General features: G+C 45.9%; 2 protein-coding genes across 5 annotated transcripts in view; one reads left to right on the top strand and one right to left on the bottom strand.

The window, feature by feature from the left end:
- The window catches only part of LOC119177786 (octopamine receptor beta-2R), a 412,984-nt gene that overhangs the window by 319,257 nt on the left and 67,589 nt on the right, over positions 1-26,138 (bottom strand). The window lies entirely within an intron of this gene.
- LOC142770602 (uncharacterized) lies at positions 7,669-14,485 on the top strand. The gene is made up of 2 exons (XM_075872688.1): positions 7,669-7,962; positions 14,190-14,485. The coding sequence occupies exons 1-2, from the start codon at positions 7,669-7,671 to the stop codon at positions 14,310-14,312; spliced, it is 417 nt and encodes a 138-aa protein (XP_075728803.1). The 3' UTR covers positions 14,313-14,485.

Below are 26,138 nucleotides of genomic sequence, written 5' to 3'. Positions count from 1 at the left end.
TAATCATACAAAACGTAAAATTAAACGGCTCCACAAGCAAAACAAGGTGTCATGCGCTATTTATCTTGAACTGAAATAAAACCTATTATTGAAATCAAGAGAGTCTCGAAGTGCTTATTTTAATAATTGTCTTTCTCAGTTTAATAAATGCGACAGCCAAAAGTTCTGGCGATTTTTAAAGGAAGGAAGACAGGATGTTTCTAAAATAAAAAATGGTGAAAAAATAGCTACTGATGCTCGACAGATATCAGATCATTTTAATCATTACTTCCACAGTGTTTTTTTCGAGATGCAATAGTTATGCACCTCAGAGATTCATGTTTAGCTGACAATTTAGCAGTGTCGCATGAAGGCGTCGTATCTATGCTTCCTAATGTTAATCCAAAAAAAGCCGTCAGGGCTGGATGGTATTCCTAATGCTTCCCTACATGGATACGATACGCAGAGCAGGTGTCTCATTTTCTGACAGATTTCTTCAGTTTATCAATAGCCAAAGGAGAAATTCCGGACGACTGGCGTTTAGCGCGCATCACTCCGATTCACAAAACAGGTGATCGTTTGTCTGTGAATAACTATCAGCCCGTATCTATTACAAGCACATGTTGTAAGCTGCTGAAGCACGTCATTTCAAAGTACCTTATCTATTCTCTTGAAAAACGCAATGCACTATCATCCTATCAACATCGTTTTAGAAAGAACATGTGTACAGTTACACTGCTTGTAACCACAGTACACGATTTTTCGCATACCCTTGATATGGCTGGACAGGTGGATGCCTTGTTTTTAGGTTTTTTGAAGGCATTTGATAAAGTGCCTCATGAGAAGTTATTACGGAAGCTGGAATATTTGGGTGTTCCGTCAAATCTTGGTAAATGAACTGGCGCCTATCTTCGAGACAGGCGGCAGTTCATACAAGTTTCGGATCACTCCTCAGAACTGTTGTATGTGACTTCTCGAGTGCCTCAGGGAAGTGTTTTGGGACCGTGGTTGTTTCTAGTTTACATTAATGACTTGGCAGACTGAATTACAAATAGCGTTTGCATTCGACTGTTCGCGGATGACTGCGTTGTTTTCAAAGACATTAGTGCTCCAAACAATCATGTACTGCTACAACAAAACCTACAGGCTTTTGAGACTGGTGCATTCGATGGGACATGCGGTTAAACACAGAAAAAAGTGTACTTCTGCGTATTACAAGAAAGAAAATTCCTAGCACGTTCATTTACTCTATAAACCAGCGTGATATACAGGAAGTAGACAAATGTAGGTATATGGGTGTAAATATCAATTACCAACTCACCTGGTCAACACATATATCGGCTACTTGTACCTCTGCAATGCAGAAGTTTTGGTTTCTCAAAAAGAAACTGAAAACCGCACTTCCTAGAGTTAAGCTTCTACCATACAATACCTTCACCAGAACTAAATTAGAATATGCTTCAGTTGTATGGGACCCCTACAACAAAAGTGATGTGAAAGAACTAGAACGTGTCCAAAGAAAAGCAGTGCGCTTTATATTTATTAAGTATAGGAAGACCGACTCGCCTTTCTTACTAATGAAGCAACATAACATCTCATCGTTAGAATCACTTAGAAAGGTCAGTAGGTTGATTTTTTTTCACAAGTGTCTCACCGAAAATACAATTGTAATTATTCCTGATTGTGTACGTCCACACTCAACTAGCAAAACTAGACACACCCACAGTAGGTCACTTGCCCCAATTTTCACAAGAACAAAATTGTATCAATACAGCTTTTTTCCTAGAATTATGTCCGAATGTAATGCTTCACCCTCCACTGTTGTTGATGCCAATGACGTTGTACGCGAACTGGAAAACTTGTATTTTGTGCCGTCATTGTAATCAATGTTTCTTTTGCGTTTCCTTTTTCTTATTTCTCTTATTTTTGCTTGTTCGCTGTGTTCGTGATGTTTTTTTAAAATTATTTTGTAATCATTGTATAGCCCCTCCTGCATGAACCACATGGTGGTCTAGAGTATTGCTGAATAAAGAAATGAATAAAAAAAAATAATACGCCAGATTGGGGGAATTGTCTCATGTCATTGAGTTGCCAATTCTGGTCGGGAGCACCTGGTCCATGACGAGTGTGAGGTCCATTTCGTTGGCGTTATTCCTCAGTCTTCGGCCCTTGCTCGTGCCGTAGACTTAGCCCCGTAGTTCACAAGGGGCGTCGAAGCTCCCAACGACGGCAAGGTGATAGGTGCCGACTAGATCAACTGACTTTCTGAGTATCGTCTGAAACTGCTGACGGGTACCTGAGATTGCTGTAAATATTGAGTATAATTGCGTTGTTTCTCCGCTGATTGTGGTATCTCGTGTTCAGCAGAACTCTCAACATGACGTATTTGACATGGCCACGCGTCAGCTTCAGGTTATGAGACAGATGCGTATATTGCTTATCTACTAACGGGCATACTCTCCGACCACCAGGCTGACCAGAAACGGCTTGATAACCTTGAATAGATGTGGCAGAAACTGGGGTTTCCTGTTGTGCAAGTATCTGTGGTTTAGTGATCTAGAATAGCACTGTAACGGAGCACTCTTGTTGGAGTACCCCCTGCAGTTCTATTGTGAAACTGTGAACCTTTCTGCAGAACTATCCATGATCAGGCAGCTTTTGAGCACTGGCTGGTGTAAGCGAAGCAGCACGCAAAACGCTTCCGCCAGCCTGAGTCACCGATCAGCTTGTAGCCCTCACTCGATTACTCGACGTGTCCGGAACAGCCACCTACTATTGAGTAGCGAACATATTACTAGGAATCACCAAACGCTCTAGAGCGTCCAGCAAGCAACAACGTAGCTCCGGTGTTTTTCATAGCGACGCACCTTTCGCTCCGGGTACCCTTGTCTTACTCTGGTCTCCTCATCACCGACTGAGCCTATCTGAAAAACTTTTGTGGCGTTACACACGACCTTACCGTGTATTGCGGCAGGTAACACCTGGTATTTATGAGATTGGACCAATCTCTCCGTCGTCATCAGTTCAGTGGAGCGATCTTGTTCACGTGTCACGGCTCAAGATGTGCAACTCTGCTTCTGAGGACGACCTATAAAGCTCGGGGATGGTGCTTACGTTGCCGAGGGTCATGCTACGTACGAATGGCGCAGCGATCCACACGATGAAGAGGAGGACGACAGCGGACAGACAGGTGCGAGCTAATCTGTGTGGCTGGTGCTGCTCGCCTAACCGGCTGAAAATATATCGGTGTCTACTCTTCCGAGTCGGTATTCTCGTAACAATTTGCTTGCACAGGCAGCAATGAAATGTTGTACCACTTCTGTACGCCACTTTTTTTCCTAACGGGTGCGAGGACATACCGTAGCGCCACCATGCGGAGGCATCCCTGTGACGTACGTGGTTGGATTGCTCCGCTGCCTTCTCGTGCGCAGCTCGCAGCCACTTTCGCGTCTTCTATTATTATTATTATTATTATTATTATTATTATTATTATTAATATTATTATTATTATTATTATTATTATTATTATTGTTGTTGTTGTTGTTGTTGTACTTCACTCAACTAAATCAGTAAAATATTACTGCAGCTTCTTCCCTGACTGCACCAAGTGCTAAATAAGTGCCCCGGATAAGAGTTACGCTTCTCACAACGCCTGATTACCGGCGTTGTCTGCTATGGCCACCCTAAATGAAACGGCCACAGTGCGCCGCCTGTGAAAAGGTCACGACCTATTCCGTGTCGAATTGAAGCATCAAGTGGGTATTAGCGGTGAGCAAACTTATCTTCGCTGTAAGAAATGCGCGCAACACCGCAACTTCCTTTATTGTAGGTTTGTATTTAAAGACGGGCCGCGGTTGACATCACAAGCATGCTAAAATTCAATGTATAGCACACATCACCTTACGAAGCGCAGCGCAAACGGATTTTCCGCTTCGTGGGAAGCAACACCGCATTCCTACAACCGCAACCTTACTGTGAATATTGCTGGCAAATGTGATGAATACGCACGCGCTTGCCTCATTCAGAGCTGTAACTTTTCTCCGTCGCACGCTTCTAATATTTATTGCGTAAAATGTCTACAGTGGTCACACGTTGCACATTCGATCGCCATCTAGCCCCACATGGGTGAAAAGTTTGAATGATTGTTCAGTTTTAGAGCTTCTACAAAGGGGTAAATCGCGGTTAAAGAAATAGCGATCAGCCAGCCGTGTCAATTTACGCCCTTGAGCGTGCTGCGAGGTCTTGCGCACCATCATCTAAACAGCAATTTCATGTTTCAGTGAAACTGCCTCTGTGCAGGGTTTTTTCTTTTGCAGTGTAATGTGTTGTGTGGTATTTCACGGCAGTTTTTCAAAAACGAATCTGCTTTCGAAGCTTACCACATTCTCGCCTGTAGATGAAAATAACATCAAGAGGAAGTGACAGTGGCTATAGACCCATTTTATACAAACGTAATCTATATGCAAGGAACCCTGTGAGTTGAGATCGCGGATGGCAGGAGCGTTGGTAGAATTTTTTTTCGTAGAATATTTCACCTTGATTAGACCTGGGGGCTGGGCAGGGAAGTTTGGGCGACCATTACTTTGTGCGCTATATACCATGGGAAATTTTTGGAGGGGGGGGGGGGGGGCTCACCAGACTTGACATCATTATGTCAAGTCTGGTTTTCTTTTAGTGTGTACACATCTTTCAGCTCTTCAGTTTCAACTGCACCTAAATTTTGCTGACGTAAATGCATATACGCTGTAACACTCACGTTATTACTCACTTGAACTCATACTCATGCTTTTCAAAAATGTGGTGAATGACCACTAAGCGAACAACTTCCCAAAATTTTCACAGGCAGCTGGTATCTGTCATTGCTCATTTTATGCGTCCCAGGTGAGCTTGAGGATTTTGGCTAAAAGGAAGTCTCAAACAAAAAACCGAAGCAGAGGCGGAAAACGAATGAAGCGACATGTGTATTCTCTTTGTGCCCACGCTTGTTTCTAAGTTCACTGTTCTTTTTGCAGTGCTTCCACTCTAAGGCCCATATTCAAAAACGCTCCTTCACTCAAGGGCTCCCTTCGACTTGACGAAGTCACGGCGGAGCGTGCTTCTCCACTCAAGGAGCCACTGCGTTTCACGAAGGCTCCTCCACACTTCATTCGCCTAGGGAGGCCTTGGAAATGCTCCCTTCGCTTGAGTGAACTGCATTGGCCGGAAAAAAGCGCCTGATAACGAGAGCATTCGTAATTGTGGTCAAGAAATATATATTTCTGTACAATAACTGAACGCTTTCCTTAATTATTAAATTCTTGAATTGACATTACAGCAAAATACATGAATTTTCGTAGCGTGGTTTCTCTAAGCCTTGTGCCGGTAGAGTTAGCGAAACCCCCGCTTCAAGTCTGGCAACAGTCGCACAGGGCAGCTGAACGAACAGCTGATGGTGTTTCGTCTGCTGCTGAACGTTTCCACGTGCTTAGTTTATTTCGTACCGACTGCGTCTATTATTTGCAGTTTATATTTACTGTATTGTCTGCGTGTGTGTAGGTTTAGACCCTACTTTCGCCGTGATGACTAATGAAGTACGTGAGTGAAGACAGAAAGCACGACAGATGGTTTGTTGCTTCGTTTACTTTCGCTTTGCTGAGAGCCTTCTCATCACTAATGTAGCTACCGAATGGATAACGTGGTGGAGTCAGTAATTTTTACTATATATCACGCTACATTGGCGTGCTTTTAGAATTCACCACTGCATTGTGTACAAGGATTACTCGTATGTAAATTTGTTCTCGCTACGGGAGTACGTGCACAGTTCCTACTTTCAGGGGCCTGTGCACTGTATATTTTTTTCTTTTATTGCGAATTTCTTCGTGGCACTTTCGTAGTTGTTCCTCTGCGTATAATAGGAAATTTGGAAGACAATGCTCGCAACTGCTATTCAAGGTTATAGCTAGGTAGCGTTAAAAACTAGGCATGTTATACTCGTGGCTGAGCGTTCGAATTAGTTTGCTGCGCAAGTTAAAAAAAAGCGATCGTGTGCCTTTTTTACCGATTGGCGAAAATGCATTTTAATGTTGTTGTTTTCTTGAATTAGCGGCATATATAGTCGGTTAACAGGGACTGGTGTGTGTCTGTGTGTGTGTGTGTCAATTTTAACATTTTAAACTTACAGAGATGCCTGAGTAATCAGTTATTGTTTTTTTTTCGTTGTTCTATTTGCCCTGCATTTGTTGATGAGCCTAATTTGACAGATTTTAATAGACGTAACCTTTAAATCTGTGCAGCTTTAGTCTCCAAGTTCACACAGCAGCAATGTCTTGAAATGTTTTCCCGTCTTCTTCGTCTGCACGCTCAGAAGCACATTCGTTAGTGCACGAATGACCTTCGCACTTATGTTTTGGCTTTTATTTGCAGAATAAAATTGCTGAGAATACCTGTTGAAAAGGACCGTGGTGTCTGTGGTGCATTCCAAAGCCTCGGCACGACATAATCTATAGGAGATGCCATTTTTTGGGCGTGTTGGTAAAGGGAGCTTTGTGGTGTCCACTCTCTCCTGTCCCTGTCTCTTAGCGCTCAATATGTCGTCAAGCTATAGGAGATGTTTTATTCTTTGGTAAACATAAAACTGAAGCCGCGTCTGACTTTTGGCGCTGTTCTGTTTTAAAAACGACCTTGTGGGTTCTCTCAACCTTGGAAAAAGTGTCGTCAAGAAGCAGCGTACTTTACTCTGCTGGTTTATTGAAGATCAGTGCCACAAAGCGTTGAGAAATGCTCAAGAGTATAGCAGTTATCACGGATACATCTGGTAAGAACCCTGTAAATAAAATATCCGCTATTGCTGCATCATTAGCACGTCTACCCGTTATAACCACGTCATCTCAGTTCCGTGGAAAGGGAGTGGTGCTGCTTTGTATAAAACAAGTTTGATTTTTGTAGAACTGCTTTCCTGTAGAACTGGAGAAGTGGTTTTTGCAGTCCTGTCTCTTCATGAAAAGACAAACACGATGATATTTATCTATTATTAAATGAACAAACAGAAGTTGTGAATGGCAGATGAATACGGGGGTAACTCCCGTGTTCACAAACGCTCCACGACTCGACCCTTCACCCGAAACGCTAGTTGAGTGGCGTTTTCTAATTCACAAACCACCCTTCACTTGAAACGCTAAACGCTTCATTCACTTGAGGAAATCTCGAGCGTTTCCTCGAGATTGTCAAGCAAGCGATTGAGCTACCTTGACTGGTTCTTCGAGTGAAGTTTCTGCGCCAACATCGCGTCCATGGCGGAGCCCGTCTGGATTTGACGGCGTTTCTCGATCAATTAGGCTGCCACCGCCGCGTTCTTTCAACAGTGACGGTGCGCTATCACTACGGAGCTGTCTTAAAACGGTTTGACGACGGCTACTGTGGCGCCGGGACAGGCAGGCGTAGTGTCAAGCGGAGCGCCCACCAGTGCCGTGATGTGTTGTGTTTCATGCATAAGCCAGAGGATTACCTGCCTTCGGGTGTGCGTGTGCTCGTCGTGCGAGTGCTCCAAGACTTACTGCGGATGTCAGTGCTTTCAAGTGTTTTGATGAAGCTTGCACACCACACCAGATAAGCGTGGCACGAAAGCTTGACAAAAACAACGCAAGCTTGACAAACGGGCACGACAACGCAAGCGACACAATCTTCACCCCACGTATAATCTTTCAGATTGCCATGTGCTGCTTATCGCCCGGTCCGTGCTCTTTGCTGAATCTACCCACTGAGCCCGCAACCCTGTACGTTCGCGAGGCAGGTGACTGCACCGCTGAATGGCCTGCAAACTATCTGACACCCTCAAGTGATTCGAAACCAGCCTGGATTCCAATCCTGGCCTGGCAACCCCTGGGCGCATCGACATCATCGACTCTGCACTCCGACTCAAGGCTGCATAAGGCACATCCATCAGACAGCCATTTGGGGCACGACAACGCAAGCGACACTATGTTCACCCCACGCCTAATCTTTCAGGTTAGTTACCTTCGCCATGCAACCGAGTATCGATGCGACAACCGTTTTCTTGTCGCGGTGTCTTGCCCCTACGACCTTGATTTGTACCGTGCTATTCGCGAGTATTCTAGTACCGTTGCGTTCGCCTACGATACGCTGTGTCACCTGTTATTGATAATTTTCAGTGATGTCGAGCGAAATCCTGGTCCCACAACAGAAATTCTGGCAGCCCTAAACAAGCTGGAACAAAACCAATTTAGCTTCCGTACCGAGCTGAACGAACTAAAGAACACGTACCTCGAACACAATAAAATTCTCGCAGATATTAGCGGCCGACTAGCTGCTCTAGAAATCATGCACCCAAAAACGAATATTTATCCGGTTGTGAGCAAGGCAAATCAAATAAACGTGATATCGAGGTTCTGAAAGCTGCAAAGAATGATACCAACGACCGAATGCGTAGGAACAATCTACTTTTTCTTGACCTCAATGACGCGGAGGAATAAACAGGGCAGGAATCTGAAACGAAAATTCTAAAACTATGCTCTGAAACTTTGAAGCTACAACTGGACACAAACACCATGGAACGTGCGCACCGCTTAGGCAAATTTGAGAACAAGAAAAATAGGCCTATCTTAGTAAAACTAACCCATGTCAAAACCAAAGAACACATTATTGCTTGCGGCCGTTCACTAAAAAGAACTGACTATGCTATCACAGAAGATTTTGCTCCCAGTACTCGCCAAGCGCGCTCTAAGTAGGTACAGGTCGTACGCCCGCAGAAGTGTGCCTTCAAACTTTCATTTGACAAACTACATGTTGGAAACAAGACATATTTCTACGAAATTACAACTGATAGTGTTCTAGAGGCGCAAATACTTTCACATTTCGACCTACTCCTTCTGACGCACGTGATAGAAATCAACCAGGTACCAAGTGACGCAGTTAAAATAACCATTGCCGTTCAAAAAACCGTCCGTCTTCATTTTTGAATGCCAACATTGGTTTCACAAACATCAGAAGTGTTGTTCCCAAAAGACTTCAGCTGCACGGTTTCATCACAGACATCGACGCGGACATAATTCTTCTCACTGAGACTTAGTTAACAAACGACATCGAAGACTCTGAAGTTCTGAATTTAACGCTATACCGCAATGACCGAATGGATAGGAGAGGAGAAGGTGTTCTTGTGGCAGTCAACAGCAACCTCTTGTCCTCGCTGATCTGTCGTGATACTAACCTAGAACTAACGTGGGTCTGCGTACACAACTGCTCTGTAAAATCACTGTTTGGGCTCTGTTACAGGCCGCCAGACAGTCATTAACTTTTTTGCGATTACCTGTGCAGTTTTCTTACAAATATGAAAGATAAATTTCCTGACGCGTCTATTTCTTTTTGGTGACTTCACTTATCCTGATATCAATTGGCCTCTTCATTCAGGACCCAATAAATTTTAACCGGATCCAAACAGTTCCTGGAATTGGTACTTGATTTTAACCTAGATCAAGCAATAACCACAACTTCTCGAGGTGATAACACTCTTGATCTGTTGCTCATCAGTTCCCCTGATGACGTATTGAGTTTTACAAACCTTCCTAGAACTAGCGATCACAATATTCTTCATATTTTCCTTTCAATAATACTGAAGAAAAGAGCACCCACAACCAAGTTAATAGCTGACTACAGCAAGGGAAATTTTGAGTTAATTAACGAGGAACTTGCTCGCTTTTACGAAAACGTTGAAAAATCCTACCGAACGCGCTCTGTGAATTCTAATGGGGAACTTTACAACAACTTATTACTGAGCTCAAAAACTAAAGATATCCCTACAATAATTGTGAAGCCCGAATCCAATCCCCCATGGTTCAATAAAAGCCTAAAATCATTGCTCGCGAGAAACAACAATTTCTATATACAGCAGCGAAATGCAAAAATAGCCCAGAAGCATGGAATCGCGACCACCTGTGTGAACTTCAATACAAAAAGGCAGTTATTGCAGCCAAGGATAAATTTTTTTCTGCTGATCTGATTACAATTCTTCGTTCAAACCCAAATAAATTCTGGCGTGTAATTTCTGCGAAGCCGCAAACTAACCATATAAATCTTGCTAACTCTGGTAATGAACCGATAAGCTCCGAGTAAACTGCTGCTGCTCTGAATACCTTTTTCACGTCTGTATTTCACATACCCGACACCTGCCCTGTCGAACCTATACCAGAGTTCTCTTCTCAGACCATGCCTGAAATACCGCATTTGATAAGGTACCTCATAAACGCCTGTTACTGAAACTTTCCCACATAAACTTACACCCCGCAGTCTTAATCTGGATTCAAGAATTCTTACATAACCGTTCCCAATCTGCCCTTGTAAATGATCAGCTCTCCAACTCTATTCCAGTTACATCAGGTGTCTCTCAGGGTTCCGTCCTTGGCCTCTTGTTATTTCTAATATATATTAACGACCTACCAATGAACTTAACTTGTAACATACGCATGCTTGCTGATGACTGCAATTTGTACCACACAGTAACGAATGTATCTGATCAAATTAGCCTCCAAAGTGACATTAACCAAGTGCAGCGTTGGTGTGAATGGTGGCAAATGGAACTTAATCCTAACAAATGTAAACTTGTGTCGTTTCAGCGTCGCCTTAACCCGCTCACCACTTCCTACGTAATCTCTAACACTCCTGTTCAACTTGTGCAATCCTACAAATACCTTGGCCTAACTTTGTGCAGTGACCTAACTTGGGCTGAGCACATCCGGACTATCATCGCAGCTGCTAATCGTACTCTCGGCTTCCTAAAACGTCATCTGCGCAACGCACCCCGCCATGTAAAATTATTAGCATATCAGTCCCTCGTAAGAAGCAAGCTTGAATATGGCCCCGCCGCGGTGGTCTAGTGGCTAAGGTACTCGGCTGCTGACCCGCAGGTCGCGGGTTCAAATCCCGGCTGCGGCGGCTGCATTTCCGATGGAGGCGGAAATGTCGAGGCCCGTGTGCTCAGATTTGGGTGCACGTTAAAAAACCCCAGGTGGTCAAAATTTCCGGAGCCCTTCACTACGGCGTCTCTCATAATCATATGGTGGTTTTGGGACGTTAAACCCCACGATTCAATCAATCAAGCTTGAATATGCATTGTCAATTTGGAGCCCACAACACGCGTATCTCATTACTGCACTCGAATCACTTCAAAACCGTGCTACTAGATTCATTCATTCCTCATATGCCTATCACATTAGCGTGTCATCTTTAAAAGAAGAAATTGGCCTGTCCCCTCTATCTTCCTGCCGCTGCATTGCCACCCTTTGCTTGTTTCATAAACTTTTTCACAGTCCCCTTGCAATCGAACCTAACATTCCCCCCCCCCCCCCATTTCGCAGGTCATATCGCATTGGCCATTTCTTTAAAGTTGCCCGTCAACGTTCCCGCACCGTTACTTTTGATGCCTCATTTTTTCTTCGTGCAGCAAAAGACTGGAATGACCTCCCCCACCATATTGCAGCAATCACCAGTCCATCAACATTTATGCATAGCGTCACAAGCTATTTTTCAAGCTAATTCATGGCTTTTTGTACGTTTTTTGTAACCCCACCCCTTATGTAATGTCCCCCTGGGGACCTTTAAGGTGATAAAATGAAATGAAATGAAATGAAATACAAGTAAACTTGGAATGCGTATGCAACCTAGTCCACTCTCTTAAAATATCATCCTCGGCTGGCTTCGACGACATCAATTCTAAATTATTAAAAAAACACTATAGCACTCTCTAGCAAATTTTCGCACCTTATATTTAACCAATCTTTAAACACAGAAACCTTGCCAGATGATTGGAAGAAAGCTAAAATTGTCCCCATTTTTAAAGCAGGCAGGCGCGAAAGCCCCGCTAACTACCGCCTGATTAGCTTAACTAGTGTTCCACCTAAAATCCTTGAGCATATCATAGCATCAACTTTTATGACCGACCTAGAATCAATAAGTTTTTTCTACACAATTCAACATGGTTTCCGAAAGTATCTTTCCTGCGAAACACAACTGGCTGAATTTAATAATGACATACTACTGCGAATGGATGATCGCGTACAAATAGCTGCACTTTTCTTAGATTTCTCCAAGGCCTTCGATCGCTTACCTCACAAGCACCTGCTCATCAAATTATCCGCTCTTGGTGTCCCCCCAAACTTTATAAAAAGGCTCGAGCCTCTCTTAACAGGACGCGTTCAGTTTACCGTTGCTAACAATTTCCAATAAACCCTTACCAGCGTCGCTTCCGGTGTTCCCCAGAGCGCCGGTTTATCACCTCTATTATTTCTTATATACGTGAATGACCTTCCTAGTAACATTAAATCACAGCTGTGCCTCTTTGCAGACGACTGCGTTCTTTATCCCTTCACTCCGCTAACGACACAATCACCCTACAACATGACTTTGACACCATTACCTCATGGTGCGAAAAGTGGCATATGCCCCTGAACCTCACTAAATGCAAGGTCAAGTCCTTCACACGTAAACACAACACCTCATATGAAACCTACTGCATTATTCGGTTCCCATTAATCACACGCGCACTTGCAAGTATCTGGGAGTTCACCTGACATCAACACTATCATGGGTGAAACACATTGAAACCATTCGTTCTGAAGCTTCCCGCACATTAGGCTACTTACGACGTAACTTGCGATCTGCATCTCCTGACATAAAGAAACTCGCATATCTGACATACGTGCGACCAAAACTCGAGTATGCGTCATCCATCTGGCATCCTTCACAAGCTTATCTCATCGATGATTTGGAAGCCGTTCAGAATCGCGCAGCTGGTTTCATTACATCACAATATTCAGGGCATATCAGCGTAACCACACTAAAACAAACGTTGTCACTCGCATCTCCCGCGTCACGTCGCATAACTTCTCGTATCTGCCTCCTTCACACATTATTTTACTTTAGCAAATCGGTACACCCTCTCCTAAAACTCCCACTAAGAACGTCATTTCGCCTGTCCCATACGCACCCTCTGATGACCATAAAATGCCGGACGACGGCGATGAGCAGCTCGTTTTTTCCCCATGCCGTAACGCTTCGGAATGCGCTGCCAGATAATATTGTTTCTTGCAGGGACCGGTCAATATTTTGCGAAAAACTAACTCTTTTCCAAAATCCAAATACGATGTCCTGACAGCCCATTAACTCTTGTGTTTAAAGTTGTTTTACTGTACTCCCAGAATTTATTTAGAGCCTTTCATATTTTTCTTTGTTTTGTTATGCGTGTTATTTCCGCTTGTGTTATTTATTTGCTTATTCATTGTATTCAGTGCACGGGAACGGAAAAACCACGTAAGCCGGGGCGAATGGAAAAGAAAACAAAGAAAAAAACGCCCGCGCTTAAATGTGCATCCTCATATTATTATATTGCTTAAAAACTTGCAACCTGGATTTACAACCCTTTTTATGTGATGCCTTCGGGCCCTTAAGCTTCAATAAATGAAATGAAACAAGCGGAGAGGAAACGTAATAGCAAACTTTCGATGTGCTGCATTCACCATACTCCTGAGCGGCTTCGTCTCCGGTGAATTCTTGCTACCCTAGCCGAAATATACGGCAAAACACACTTTTATTAGATGATCGTCTGTACCTACGAGAAGGTAAGTTCTCATTTTTCTTTTTTTTTTTGTTCATTTTCCCCCCTGCTCAGGTCAAATCACTATTACATAGTGTTTAGGTAGAACAAAACACAATGCAATTGGGCCTAATGAGTGTGCTGTTGTTGGTACTACGCGTGAAACATAGCTTCAATATACAGTATCTATGCGGCTCACAATACCAATGAACAACCACACCCAGCATTATAGAATCAAGAATCAAGAAGTGCTCTGTGAAACGTGCACGCACGCACGAATGCATAGAGCGTCGTATAAAAACGCAAACATACGAAATAGAAATAAAACAGATACATTATAAGACTGTTTTTTTCATGGTTGAACCCTTCCACCTCCCAAAGAGATATTGCTGGCTACGCCATTGATTCGTGCAATCAGGTTATCGCATTACATAACCATATGCCTGGTGAGCTGCCCAAGTGCCTGAGCTAAACATGTGTCAAAATAGGCAAAGCTTTATAACTCGACCATGTCGGTTCTTTAACGCAAGAAATATAATGAATGAGTGCATCCCGAGAAATAAAAAAATTGCGGCTTTGGTGTTCTAGCTATTATGTTTTTCTAATATCATGTCTTGCCTCTTTTGTGCAGGGGCCAGGCTGCCGACGGAAGAACACAGAGAAAAGGTTTCCTAAAACGTACCGTACTCGCAATGCATTGCAGAGTTTGCACGACTGTATACAAAAGGACAAAATCAGCAGTGAGTGCGTGTAGCTGCACTGCATAAGACACGCTAAGGTGTCTACTACTTCGTTCTTATTTATGATGTCTTACAATCTCGAAGTTTATTTCGACAGTGTGTCAGCTGTATATGCTTGACTAAAGCACACTTTGCAGTTGCACGCTTGTGTTTGCCACACGGCTCTTCATCAGCCAAATGTAATAAAACTTTATTTTGCCATTCGTAATATCTACTTTGTTTATTTTTTAATACAGAGTTATCGTCATGTTCGTCTTTTCGGGATGAGACAGAACTACCAAAACCTCTTCTCTAATATTACAGAAGAGCACTTGTACCAAAATCAAGCTTGTTTTCTATACACCAGCACCGCTCTCCATTCACAAAACTGAGATGGCGTGATTCCAGCGTGTAGACATGCTAATGTTGCAACAATTGCGGATATTTATATTACACGGGTTTGACCAGATGTATCCACGATGTCTGCAATACTCTTGAGCATTTTTACCACTTTGTTGCACTAGTCTTTGTTAAATCAGCAGAGTAAATTACTCTGCTTCTTCACGACACTTTCTCCAAGGTTCAGAGAACCACCACTATCCTTTTTAATACAGAACAGCGCCAAAAGTCAGAAGCGCCTTCAATTTTATAATTTCCAAAAGAATAAAAGATCTCCTATAAATTATGTACTGCCGAGGCTTTAGAATGAAGCACAGAAAACAGGATCATTTTCAAGACGTATTCCCAGCAATCATATTCTACAAATAAAATCCCATAAAGTGCAAAAGTCACTCCTGAAATAATGAATGTGCTTCTGAGCTTGCAGGCCAAGAAGACAGGACAGAACTTTTAGGACGGGGCCACTGTGTGAACTTGGAGACGGAAGCTACAGAGATTTAAAGGTTGCGTCGTTATAAATCTGTCATATAAGGACATCCAGAAATGCAGGGGCGAAAAGAAGATGGAAAAAATAGCTGCTTATTCAGGCATCCTAGGAAGATATAAATGTTAAAATTGAAACACAAAAACACAAACACGCACTGTTAACCGATTATATAAACTGCTAATTGAAGAATACAACAACATTTAAGTGATATTTTTGCCATTAGTTGAAGAAAAGCACATGATTGCTTTTCTTAATTTGCATAGCAGTCTAATTCAAACGCTCAGCCACGTGTGTACCATGCCTACTTTTTAACGCTACCCTGCTTCTCTCATAATCAAATGGTGGTTATGAGATGTTAAATTCCACATATCGATCAAATCAACGCTACCCTGGTATAACCTTGAATGGAAGTTGCGAGCATTGTCTTCCAATATATCTATTACGTGCAGAGGAACAACTACGACAGTGCAACGTTGAAATTTGCAATCAATAAGGAAAATGAACCTAGCACAGTCCCCTGAAATCAGGAATTATTTCGGTACTCCCGCAACGAGAACAAATTCACGTACAAGTAATCTTTGTTGGTGGTAATCTTTGTCGGTAATCTTGTCGGTGTAGCCACCGCGTTACTCGTTCGGTGGCTACAATAGTGATCAGAAGGCTCTCAGCAAAGGGAAAGTAAACAAAGCAACGAACCGTAAGTTCTGCTTCTTGCCATCACTCGCGTAGTTCGTTAGTCATCCCGGCAAATGCAGGGTCTCAAACATCCACGCAGACACTACCGTTAAATAAACTGCAAATAATAGAAGCATACGAGGCGAAATAAACAAACCACGTAGCAATGTTCAGCAGCAGACGAAACGCCATGAGCTGTTCGTTCAGCTGCCTGGGTTCGACTGTTGACAGACCTGAAGCGGGGGTTTCGTTAACTGTACCGGCTCAAGGCCTAGGGAAAACACGTTACCACTCTAATGCATGTATTTTGCTGAAATGTCAATTTATAAAAAAGAATGAGTAAGAAAAGCGTTCATTTATTGCACAGAAATAGGCATTCCTTAAACACAATTACGAATACTCTCGTTATCAGATGCTATTCTCGGTCCATGCTATTCGATCACGTAGAGGGAGCGTTTCGAAGGCCTCCCTTGGCAAAGGAAGTGTGGAGGAGCGTTCATGAAATGCAGCGGCTTCTTGAGTGGAGGAGCACGCTCCGCCTTCGCTTCTTCAAGTCGAGAGGAGCCCTTGAGTGAAGGAGCGTTTGTGAATACGGGCCTAAATGTGCTGCCGCAGATTTTGAACCAATTTTGGACTAACTGCGAGAGCAACTGCAAGGGTTCAACTGTTGTCTCCTAGCACTTACCCCCGTATTCACAAACACGCCTCGACTCGACCCTTCACTAGAAACGTTCTTTGAGTGGCGTTTTCCCATTCACAAACCACCCTTGACTTTAAACGCTTCCTTCACTTGAGAAAGTCTTGAGATTGTCAAAGAAGCAATCGAGCTACCTTGAATCATTCCTCGGGTGAAGCTTCTGTGCCAACTACGCGTTCATGGCGCAGCTTTTCTCATTTTGTCTGCGTTTCTCAATCAATTAGGCTGCCACCGACGCATTTCCTACGGAGCTGTGTTCGAACGGCTCGGCAACTGCTACTGTGGCGCCGGAACAGGCGGGCGTGGTGTCAAGATGACAGCTTGCTAGCGCTGTGATGTGTTGTGTTCTGTGCATGAGCCAGTGAATTACCTGCCCTCATTGTGCGTATACTCGCCGTGCGAGTGTTACAAGACTTATAGCGGACACCAGTGCTTTGAAGTGTTTTGATGAAGCTCGCACACCCCATCAGTTCAAGCGTGGCGCGAAAGCTTGACAAGCAAGCGGAAAGGAAACGTCATAGCAAACTTATAATGCGCTGCGTTCACCGTACTTTAGAGTTACTTCCTCTGCGGCGAATCTTTGCTACCGTAGCCGAAATTTAAGGCGAAGCTTTCCTCCTCCTCCGCTCCACTCGCTCGCTGGATTCCGTGCCGACCGGTTGTGCCCTCGCCATCTCCGATGTCAGCGTAGGTCTGGCTCACTGGGCTCACCCTTCGTCATCTCCTGACGCCGACCTCCGACGACAGTGTAGCTATTTTTGACTGGACTTGCTCTACGCCACCTCCTGATGCCGGCAAGTGCTATCGCAAGTGGTGCCCCGTCTTTGGACTCCTGTGACCGCGTTTCCATCTTTCCTATCTCTCCTATCCCCTCGATATGTCGTCGCTTTCTGGCTTACCACCTCATGCCTCTTTCTTTCTTTCTACACCTTTATTCATATCCTTTTAATCCCTCCTCACCCCCATCTCTTGTGAGCTACTGTTGAGGTGTCACTCGCAGAAGCAGACAGTTACGGGGCTCACTTTTCTCTTCCTTATTCTCTTAGAACCACTTTGTGAAGCATACCTCCGTTAGACGACCGTCTGTAAGCACGAGAAGGTCAGTTCTCCTGTGTTTTTTATTTTTTTCTGCTTTGGTCAGATTACTATTAGAGACACTTTAAGGAAAGAACAACACAATACAATTGGGCGCAATGAGTGTGCTGCTGTTGCTACTACACGTGAAACATAGCTTCCATATACAGTGCATGTGCAGCTCACAATACCAATGAACAACCAAACCCACCATTAGGTGATCAAGCAGAGGGTCATGCTCTGTGAAACCTGCATGCACGCCAAAATGCATCGAGTGTTGTATAAAACCGCAAACATATGAAATAAAAAATACAGCCAATACACATTAAGTGTTTTTTAATTGAACCCCCTCCTCCCCCCGAAGAGGATTTTCTGGGTATGGCACTAATTTGTGCAATTAGATCAAGAAATTATATAACCATATGCCTGGTCAGCTGTCCAAGTGCCTGGGTCAAACATGTGTCGAAACAGTCAAAGCTCAATACTTCAACAATGTCTGTTATTGAACGCGAGAAATACTAATGATTGTGTGCACCGCTACAATTAAAGAAAATTGCGGCTTTGGTGTCCAAGCCATTACGTTTTTCTAAAATTATTTCTTGCCTTTTTTGTGCAAGGAACCAGCTGTCTACAGAACACCGAGGAAAGGTCTCCTAAAATGTTCCGTATAATCAATGCATTGCAGAGTTTGCACGACTGTATTGCCACGTTCCATTTCCCAAGCTTTTGTTATCGCCCCAAAACACCACACGATTCTCAGCGCAAACCGCGCCTGCAGTTTTCGAGAGGGTTCCGGACTGTAGTAGATCATTTCGATAAGATCACGCCCACTGTGCGAATCGTACAGATTGTTCTGGAACGTACGCCGCCGCCAGCGGTAGCGCTAGAACATTCGACGGCGGGAGTATAAATGCCGACGCGCTTCGCCGCTTGTCAGTTGTTGATCGAAGGCCGACGCTCCGTTCGCCGCTATCAGTCCGAGACTGCTATCTGTGCGAGACTGCTGCTGTAATTGGACTTTCCGTTTACCGGGCACAGGTTCGCCCAAATAAACAGTTAAATCCCAACACGAAGTCTCCTGTCTTCGGCCACGTCACGACCCCGTGACATCTGGTGGAGGTGCTGCTTCGTTCATGTACCGCACGCCCCCGTCAAGCCGTGAACCCAGCCCACGTCGCGGAGAAGACACCGATGCCAACCAGGAGCAGCGAACAAGCCGCCGACAGCAAGGGCTACCACCGGAGTACGGGATTCTAGAAGACAAGGCGCGGAAGACCAAGGCCATTTCGCGACTGCAGCGACAATGACAACCGCCGCATCCCTGCCCACGATGGTCATGCATCAACCCAGGGAACCACCAATTTTCCATGGGTCATCGTTCGAAGACCCGGTCCTGGTTAGAAACATACGACCGTGTGGCCGCCCTCAACCACTGGGACAACGAAGAAAAGCTCCGGCGTGTGTACTTCTACCTGGAAGACACCGCAAGGACCTGGCTAGAGAATCGTGAGTCCACGCTCCGAACGTGGGATGTCTTCTGCGGCGCATTTCTGCAAACGTTCGCGAGCGTCGCTCGCAAAGAAAGGGCCGCTGCTCAACTAGAGACCCGGGTTCAGCTACCGAATGAGAAGGTTGGAATTTTCACAGAGGAGATGACCCGCCTATTTCGTCACGCTGACCCAGACATGCCTGAGGAGAAGAAAGCTCGTTTTCTCATGCGAGGGTTCAAACAGGAGCTCTTCGCGGGACTAATGAGGAATCCACCGAACACCGTCCAAGAATTTGTATCCGAGGCGACCACCATCGAAAAAACCCTTGACATGCGCACCAGACAGTATAATCGTCGCCTGACTCCAGAATGCGCTGCTGCTCAAACCAGTGACTCCGAAAACCTGCGTGAAACAATCCGAGCGATCGTGCGGGAAGAGTTGCGCAAACTGTTGCCTTCGGCGCAACCTCAAGTGGATTCGATCGCCGACATTGTGCGAGAAGAAGTTCGGCAATCCCTTCGAATTCCCCATACACCGCTGCCCGAGCCAGAAACTATGAGCTACGCCGCTGCAGTGCGCCACAACGCTCCTCCCCGTCCACGCCAAAACGCCGCCCCGTCGCACTTCCGTCGCCAGACACCACCGCTTCCACCACCCCCACCGACGACCTACCGTTCACCAGCGCGCCAGCGCAGTGCGCCGAGGAAAACCGACGTCTGGCGCACCCCTGACCACCGCCCACTGTGCTACCACTGCGGCGAGGCCGGTCACACTTACCGCCGTTGCCAGTACCGACAGATGGGACTGCGTGGCTTCGCCGTCGATTCACCACGTCCGCAGCCAGGAGAACGACCACGTGACATCGCCGACTACCTGACAGGAACTCGGTGCACACCACGAAGCCCTTCACGTTCGCCGTCGCCCAGCCGCCGCACGTCACCCCACCACCGACAGTACTCTGGCCCAACGAAAGGGCCGGTCTCCTAGCCCGTATCCGGGAAACTAAGGGCAGCAACCGGTGGAGGTGCGGTTGCTGTGCGACGAACTACCGAAGATCCTCCGACGAAGACGACGCCGCGACGGAGCTTTCCGAACACAACGCCAACCAGGCAAAGCCCTGACGGCGAAAGCTCACTTACTGAAGGTGGCCTGACGACGCAACATGGAAGCATCGGTACAAGCCGACGCAGCCGTGACCCGACGCCACGCCCTAACTGTAATGCGAGACGGCGAACTAGCGACCTCGACGTTCTTATCGACGGCCACAGTGTGACCGCTCTCGTCGATACTGGACCGACTATTCTGTCATCAGTGGGTCGTTCGCCGCGAAGTTAAAGAAAGTTAGGACAGCTTGGAAAGGCCCTGAAATCCGCACAGCCGGAAGTCATCTCTTAACGCCTGCAGGAATCTGCACAGCGAGAGTCACCATTAACGGCAATATTTATCCTACAGACTTCATAGTCCTACAGCGTTGCTCGAGAGATGTCATCCTTGGCATGGACTTCTTATGCCTCCATGGTGCTGTCATCAACCTAAAAACAAAGTCGATAACGTTATCCACAGAAGAAGCAGCACTACCGCCGCGCACGCCGTCTGGACACCATGTCTTGAATGTGCTGGAAGAACAAGTCACCATCCCGCCTCGCTCAAGCGTCATTATTTCAGTCGGCGCTCCCGAATCACCTGACTTCAAAGGCGTCGTTGAAGGCAGTCAGCATCTGTTGTTCACCCGAAATATTTGCGTCGCAAGAGGAATTGCAGAGCTGCGGGGAGGCAAAGCAACGGTTATGCTCACGAATTTCAGCAATGAGTACAAACATGTGAACAAAGGATCAACAGTCGCATACGTCGAAGAAATTGTCGAAGCCACCAGTGCTTTCGCCCTCGCCGATTCTGCGGAACCTGCTCAGAGGAACCAAGCCCCTCCCATAGCTTTCGACGTCAATCCCAGACTTCCGAACGATAAGCAAGAACAGCTCAAGGCCCTGCTCCTGCAATACGAAGATTGCTTTTCGTCGTCATCGAAAATTCGGCACACCCCAATCACGAAACATCGCATCATAACCGAGGAAAATGCCAGACCAATCCGTCAGAGTCCGTACAGTGTTTCGACGCGAGAACGTGAGGCCATGAAGAGACAAGTTGATGAAATGCTGCGGGATGACATTATCCAGCCGTCCGAGAGCCCATGGGCATCCCCCGTGGTGTTAGTGAAGAAAAAGAATGGGACCCTACGTTTCTGCGTCGATTATCGCCGCCTGAACAAAATCACAAGAAAGAACGTGTATCCTCTCCCACGAATAGATGACGCACTTGATCGGCTCCATAACGCCAAGTACTTTTCGTCAATGGACCTCAAGACTGGCTATTGGCAAATCGAAGTCGACGAAAGAGACCGAGAGAAGACTGCGTTTATAACACCAGACGGCCCCTTCGAGTTTAAGGTGATGCCCTTCGGCCTTTGCTCAGCACCTGCAACTTTTCAACGCGTTATGGATACAGTACTGGCAGGATTGAAGTGGCAGACTTGCCTTGTGTACTTGGACGACGTCGTCGTGTTTTCCTCGAATTTCGACGAGCATCTTCGGCACCTTGAAGCTGTACTTCAAGCCATCAAGACTTCCGGACTCACACTGAAGCCAGAAAAGTGCAGATTTGCGTATGAAGAGCTCTTGTTTCTGGGGCACGTTATCAGCAAGTCTGGAGTTCGTCCTGATCCACGGAAAACAGCCGCCATCGCCGACTTCCCGCCGCCCACTGACAAGAAAGCCGTGCGCCGATTTCTGGGCCTGTGCGCCTATTATAGGCGGTTCGTGAAAAACTTCGCCCGCATCGCCGATCCTCTCACTAACCTTACCAAGGCCGACGTGGAGTTCAAGTGGGAAACGCCACAGGAACACGCTTTCCAGGAGCTTAAACATCGCCTCCAGACGCCTCCGTTACTTGCCCATTTCGACGAATTCGCCGAGACAGAAATACATACTGACGCAAGCAGCGTAGGTCTTGGCACCGTTCTTGTGCAGAGGGCTGACGGACTTGAAAGGGTTATTAGTTACGCCAGCCGATCGCTATCCAAAGCAGAAGCGAATTATTCCACAACGGAAAAAGAGTACCTCGCCATCATCTGGGCTACGACGAAATTTCGCCCATACCTCTACGGCAGGCCCTTCAAAGTTGTGAGCGACCACCACGCCTTGTGTTGGCTAGCCACTTTGAAGGACCCTTCAGGTCGCCTCGCACGATGGAGCCTGAGACTTCAAGAATATGACATTACTGTCTTTTACAAGTCCGGCAAAAAACACTCCGACGCCGACTGTCTCTCTCGTGCGCCTGTCGACCAACCGCTACCCGACGACCCGGATGACGACTACTTCTTGGGAACGATCACTACCGACGACTTCGCTGAACGACAGCGGGCCGACCCGGAACTTAAGGCCCTAATAGAATACCTCGAAGGCAGGACCGCCGAAGTCCCGAAGGTATTCAAGCGCGCACTTGCGTCGTTTTTTCTACGAAACGGTCTTCTACAAAAGAAAAACTTTTCACCGCTTCGGGCTAAGTACCTCCTTGTGGTGCCTTCAGCTCTGCGACCAGAACTCCTGCAGGCCTTGCACGACGATCCGACGGCAGGGCACCTCGGTGTTTCTCGCACGCTCGCGAGGATGCAAGAAAGTTACTACTGGCCGCGTCTTACCACCGACGTCACTCGTTATGTGAGGACATGCCGGGACTGTCAGCGACGCAAGACACCGCCGACAAGGCCAGTGGGACTTCTGCAGCCAATAGATCCACCTTGCCGACCTTTCCAGCAGATTGGTATGGACCTACTGGGGCCGTTCCCGACGTCGGATTTCGGAAACAAGTGGATCGTGGTAGCTACCGACTACCTCACCCGCTACGCCGAGACAAAAGCCCTGCCAAAAGGCAGTGCATCCGACGTAGCTAAGTTTTTGGTCGAAAATATCGTCCTACGTCACGGCGCCCCGGAGGTCCTTATCACCGACAGAGGAACGGCATTCACTGCCGACTTAACTCAAGCGATCTTGGCATACAGCCAAACAAACCACCGCCTGGCGACAGCGTACCACCCACAGATTAACGGCCTCACCGAGCGGCTTAACAAGACGATCGCCGACATGCTGTCAATGTACGTCGATGTCGAACACAAGACGTGGGACGCCATTCTTCCGTATGTGACCTTCGCATACAACACGGCGGTGCAGGAGACGACGCAGATATCTCCATACAAATTGGTCTACGGAAGGAGCCCGACAACGACGCTCGATGCCATGTTACCCAACGTCACCGACGAAGAAAACCTCGATGTGAGCGAGTACCTTCATCGCGCCGAAGAAGCCCGACAACTTGCGCGGCTCCGTATCAAGAATCAACAGACGACCGACAGCCACCGTTACAACCTTCGACGACGCTTCGTGGAATACCAGCCCGGTGAACGTGTTTGGGTGTGGACGCCGATACGCCGACGTGGACTAAGTGAAAAGCTTCTGCGACGGTACTTCGGACCGTACAGGGTAGTTCGACGTCTCGGCCCACTTGATTACGAGGTTGTCCCCGACGGCATCACGAACTCTCAACGACGCCGATCGCGACCTGAAGTCGTCCATGTCGCACGCCTAAAGCCGTTTCATGCGCGTTAACAAACTGAAACAGTGTTTTTTTGTATTATTGTTGTATTGTAATTTATTCATTGTACTTTCTTGCATTATCATTGTACCTTCATCTTTAGTTAAAGCATCGCCTTTTTCATGCCTTTTTCAGAGGGGGGCAATGCCACGTTCCGATTCCCAAGCTTTTGTTATCGCCCCAAAACACCACACGATTCTCAGCGCAAACCGCGCCTGCAGTTTTCGAGAGGGTTCCGGACTGTAGTAGATCATTTCGATAAGATCACGCCCACTGTGCGAATGGTACAGATTGTTCTGGAACGTACGCCGCCGCCAGCGGTAGCGCTAGAACATTCGACGGCGGGAGTATAAATGCCGACGCGCTTCGCCGCTTGTCAGTTGTTGATCGAAGGTCGACGCTCCGTTCGCCACTATCAGTCCGAGACTGCTATCTGTGCGAGACTGCTGCTGTAATTGGACTTTCCGTTTACCGGGCACAGGTTCGCCCAAATAAACAGTTAAATCCCAACACGAAGTCTCCTGTATTCGGCCACGTCACGACCCCGTGACAGTATACAAAAGCACAAAAACTGCAGTGAATGCGTGCAGCTGCACTCCATTAAGCGTGCTATAGTGTCTACTTCTTCGATCTTATTTATGGTGTCCTCTGAGCTCGTACCTCATCTTTACAGTGTGTTGGTTGCGTTTGTTTGATTGATAAACACTTTGCAGTGGCATTCTTATGTTTGCCACGTTGCTCTTCATCAGCCACATGTAATAAAGGTTCATTTCCCAATTACAACTTCTGTTTTCTTCATTTATCAATACATATCTATCATCGTGTTTGTCTTTTCATGATTAGACAGGACTGCAAAAGCCACTTCTCCGATTCTACAGAAAAGCAGTTCCAGAAAAAAAACTTGTTTCGTGTAAAGCAGCACCACTCCTCTTCCAGGAAACTGAGATGGCGTGGTTCTGACAGGTAGACGTAATAACGATGCAGCAATAGCGGATATTTTATTTACAGGGTTTTTACCAGATGTATCCGCGATTATAGCAATACTCTTGAGCATTTTTCACCACTTTGTAGCACTGGTGTTGAATAAATCAGCAGAGTAAAATGCTCTGTCTCTTGACGACACTTTCTCGAAGGGTGAGAAAACCTGCAGGATCGTTTTTAAAACAGAACAGCGCCAAAAGTCAGACGCGTCTTCACTTTTCTGATTTGAAAAAAAACATAAAAAATCCCCTCTAAAGTATGTTGTGCTGGGGCTTTGGAATGCAACAGGTACCACGATCCTTTTCAACAGGTATTTCCAGTAAATATATTCTGCCAATAAAATCCAAAACATTAGTGCGAAGGTCATTCGTGCACTAACGAATGTGCCTTCAGCTTGCAAATGAAGGAGACGGGAAAAAAACTCAAGACGTTGCCACTGTGTGAACTTGGAGACGGAAACTACAGAGATTTAAAGGTTACGTCTATGCGAATCTGTCAAGTTAGATGCATCCACAAATGCAGAGCAAAAAGAAGAAATATATATATATATATATATATTGTCCAGTAGATTCTCCGTGAGCGGTCACAACGTGGTTTATTTCGACGTTTCGGCCTAGAGTCTGGCCTTCATCAGGAATATATATATATATATATATATATATATATATATATATATATATATATATATATATATAAAGTAAATATAAATATAAAGCGGTTAACCGGCTGGCACGTAATGCAGCCAGTTTTGAATCCCACTTTGTCCTTGTTGTTTTTCGTTCAAGTTTTTTTTATTTCGTGTGACAGTGGTTACGGACACTGGTGGCAGTGGCGGCTAACAGCTATAGCACTGCACGCGACCCGTGTTGTTATCTCATACCAGCTTTCGCCATGAAAAAAAAAAAGCAACTCCAAAAAACTGAGCCCCAGCCACTTGCGACCCACTTATCATGGCTCGATGGTTCGTTTGATGGATTGATTGATTGATTGATTTGTGGGGTTTAACATCCCAAAACCACCATAAGTTTATGATAGACGCCGTAGTGGAAGGCTCCAGAGATTTTGACCACCTGGGGTTCTTTAACGTGCACCCAAATCTGAGTACACGGGCCTACAACGTTTCCGCCTCCATCGGAAATGCAGCCGCCATAGCCGGGATTTGATCCCGCGACCTAGGTTGGTTCGTTTGGGTGAGTGCGCCAAGGATATTTAACAAAAGTCATTTTAATAGCGCACAGTTGCAGTTTCGCCAGGTTTAGGAAAGTCTCAAGTTCCACATATTGCTGACAGGGGCCGACAAAATCGACAGCTTAGGAAGAAACATAGTGGCTCCGTTCAAATTCGCCCTCGGAGATGCCAAAAGATCCGCTATAGGCATCATAGTAAGCTCAAAATTCAAACTGCGGAAAGCTTT

This window comes from Rhipicephalus microplus, chromosome 1 (genome assembly GCF_043290135.1).
Source record: "Rhipicephalus microplus isolate Deutch F79 chromosome 1, USDA_Rmic, whole genome shotgun sequence".
Taxonomy (NCBI): domain Eukaryota; kingdom Metazoa; phylum Arthropoda; class Arachnida; order Ixodida; family Ixodidae; genus Rhipicephalus; species Rhipicephalus microplus.
The sequence above is the reverse complement of the archived record's forward strand: the minus strand, read 5'-3'. Positions and strand labels throughout refer to the sequence as shown.

Excerpts from the sequence above, each read along its gene's own strand:
- LOC142770602 (XM_075872688.1), top strand. The coding sequence starts at position 7,669 with ATGTGCTGCTTATCGCCCGGTCCGTGCTCTTTGCTGAATCTACCCACT. Across the intron at positions 7,963-14,189 it reads CCCCACGCCTAATCTTTCAG|GGGCCAGGCTGCCGACGGAA; the intron begins GTTAGTTACCTT and ends TCTTTTGTGCAG.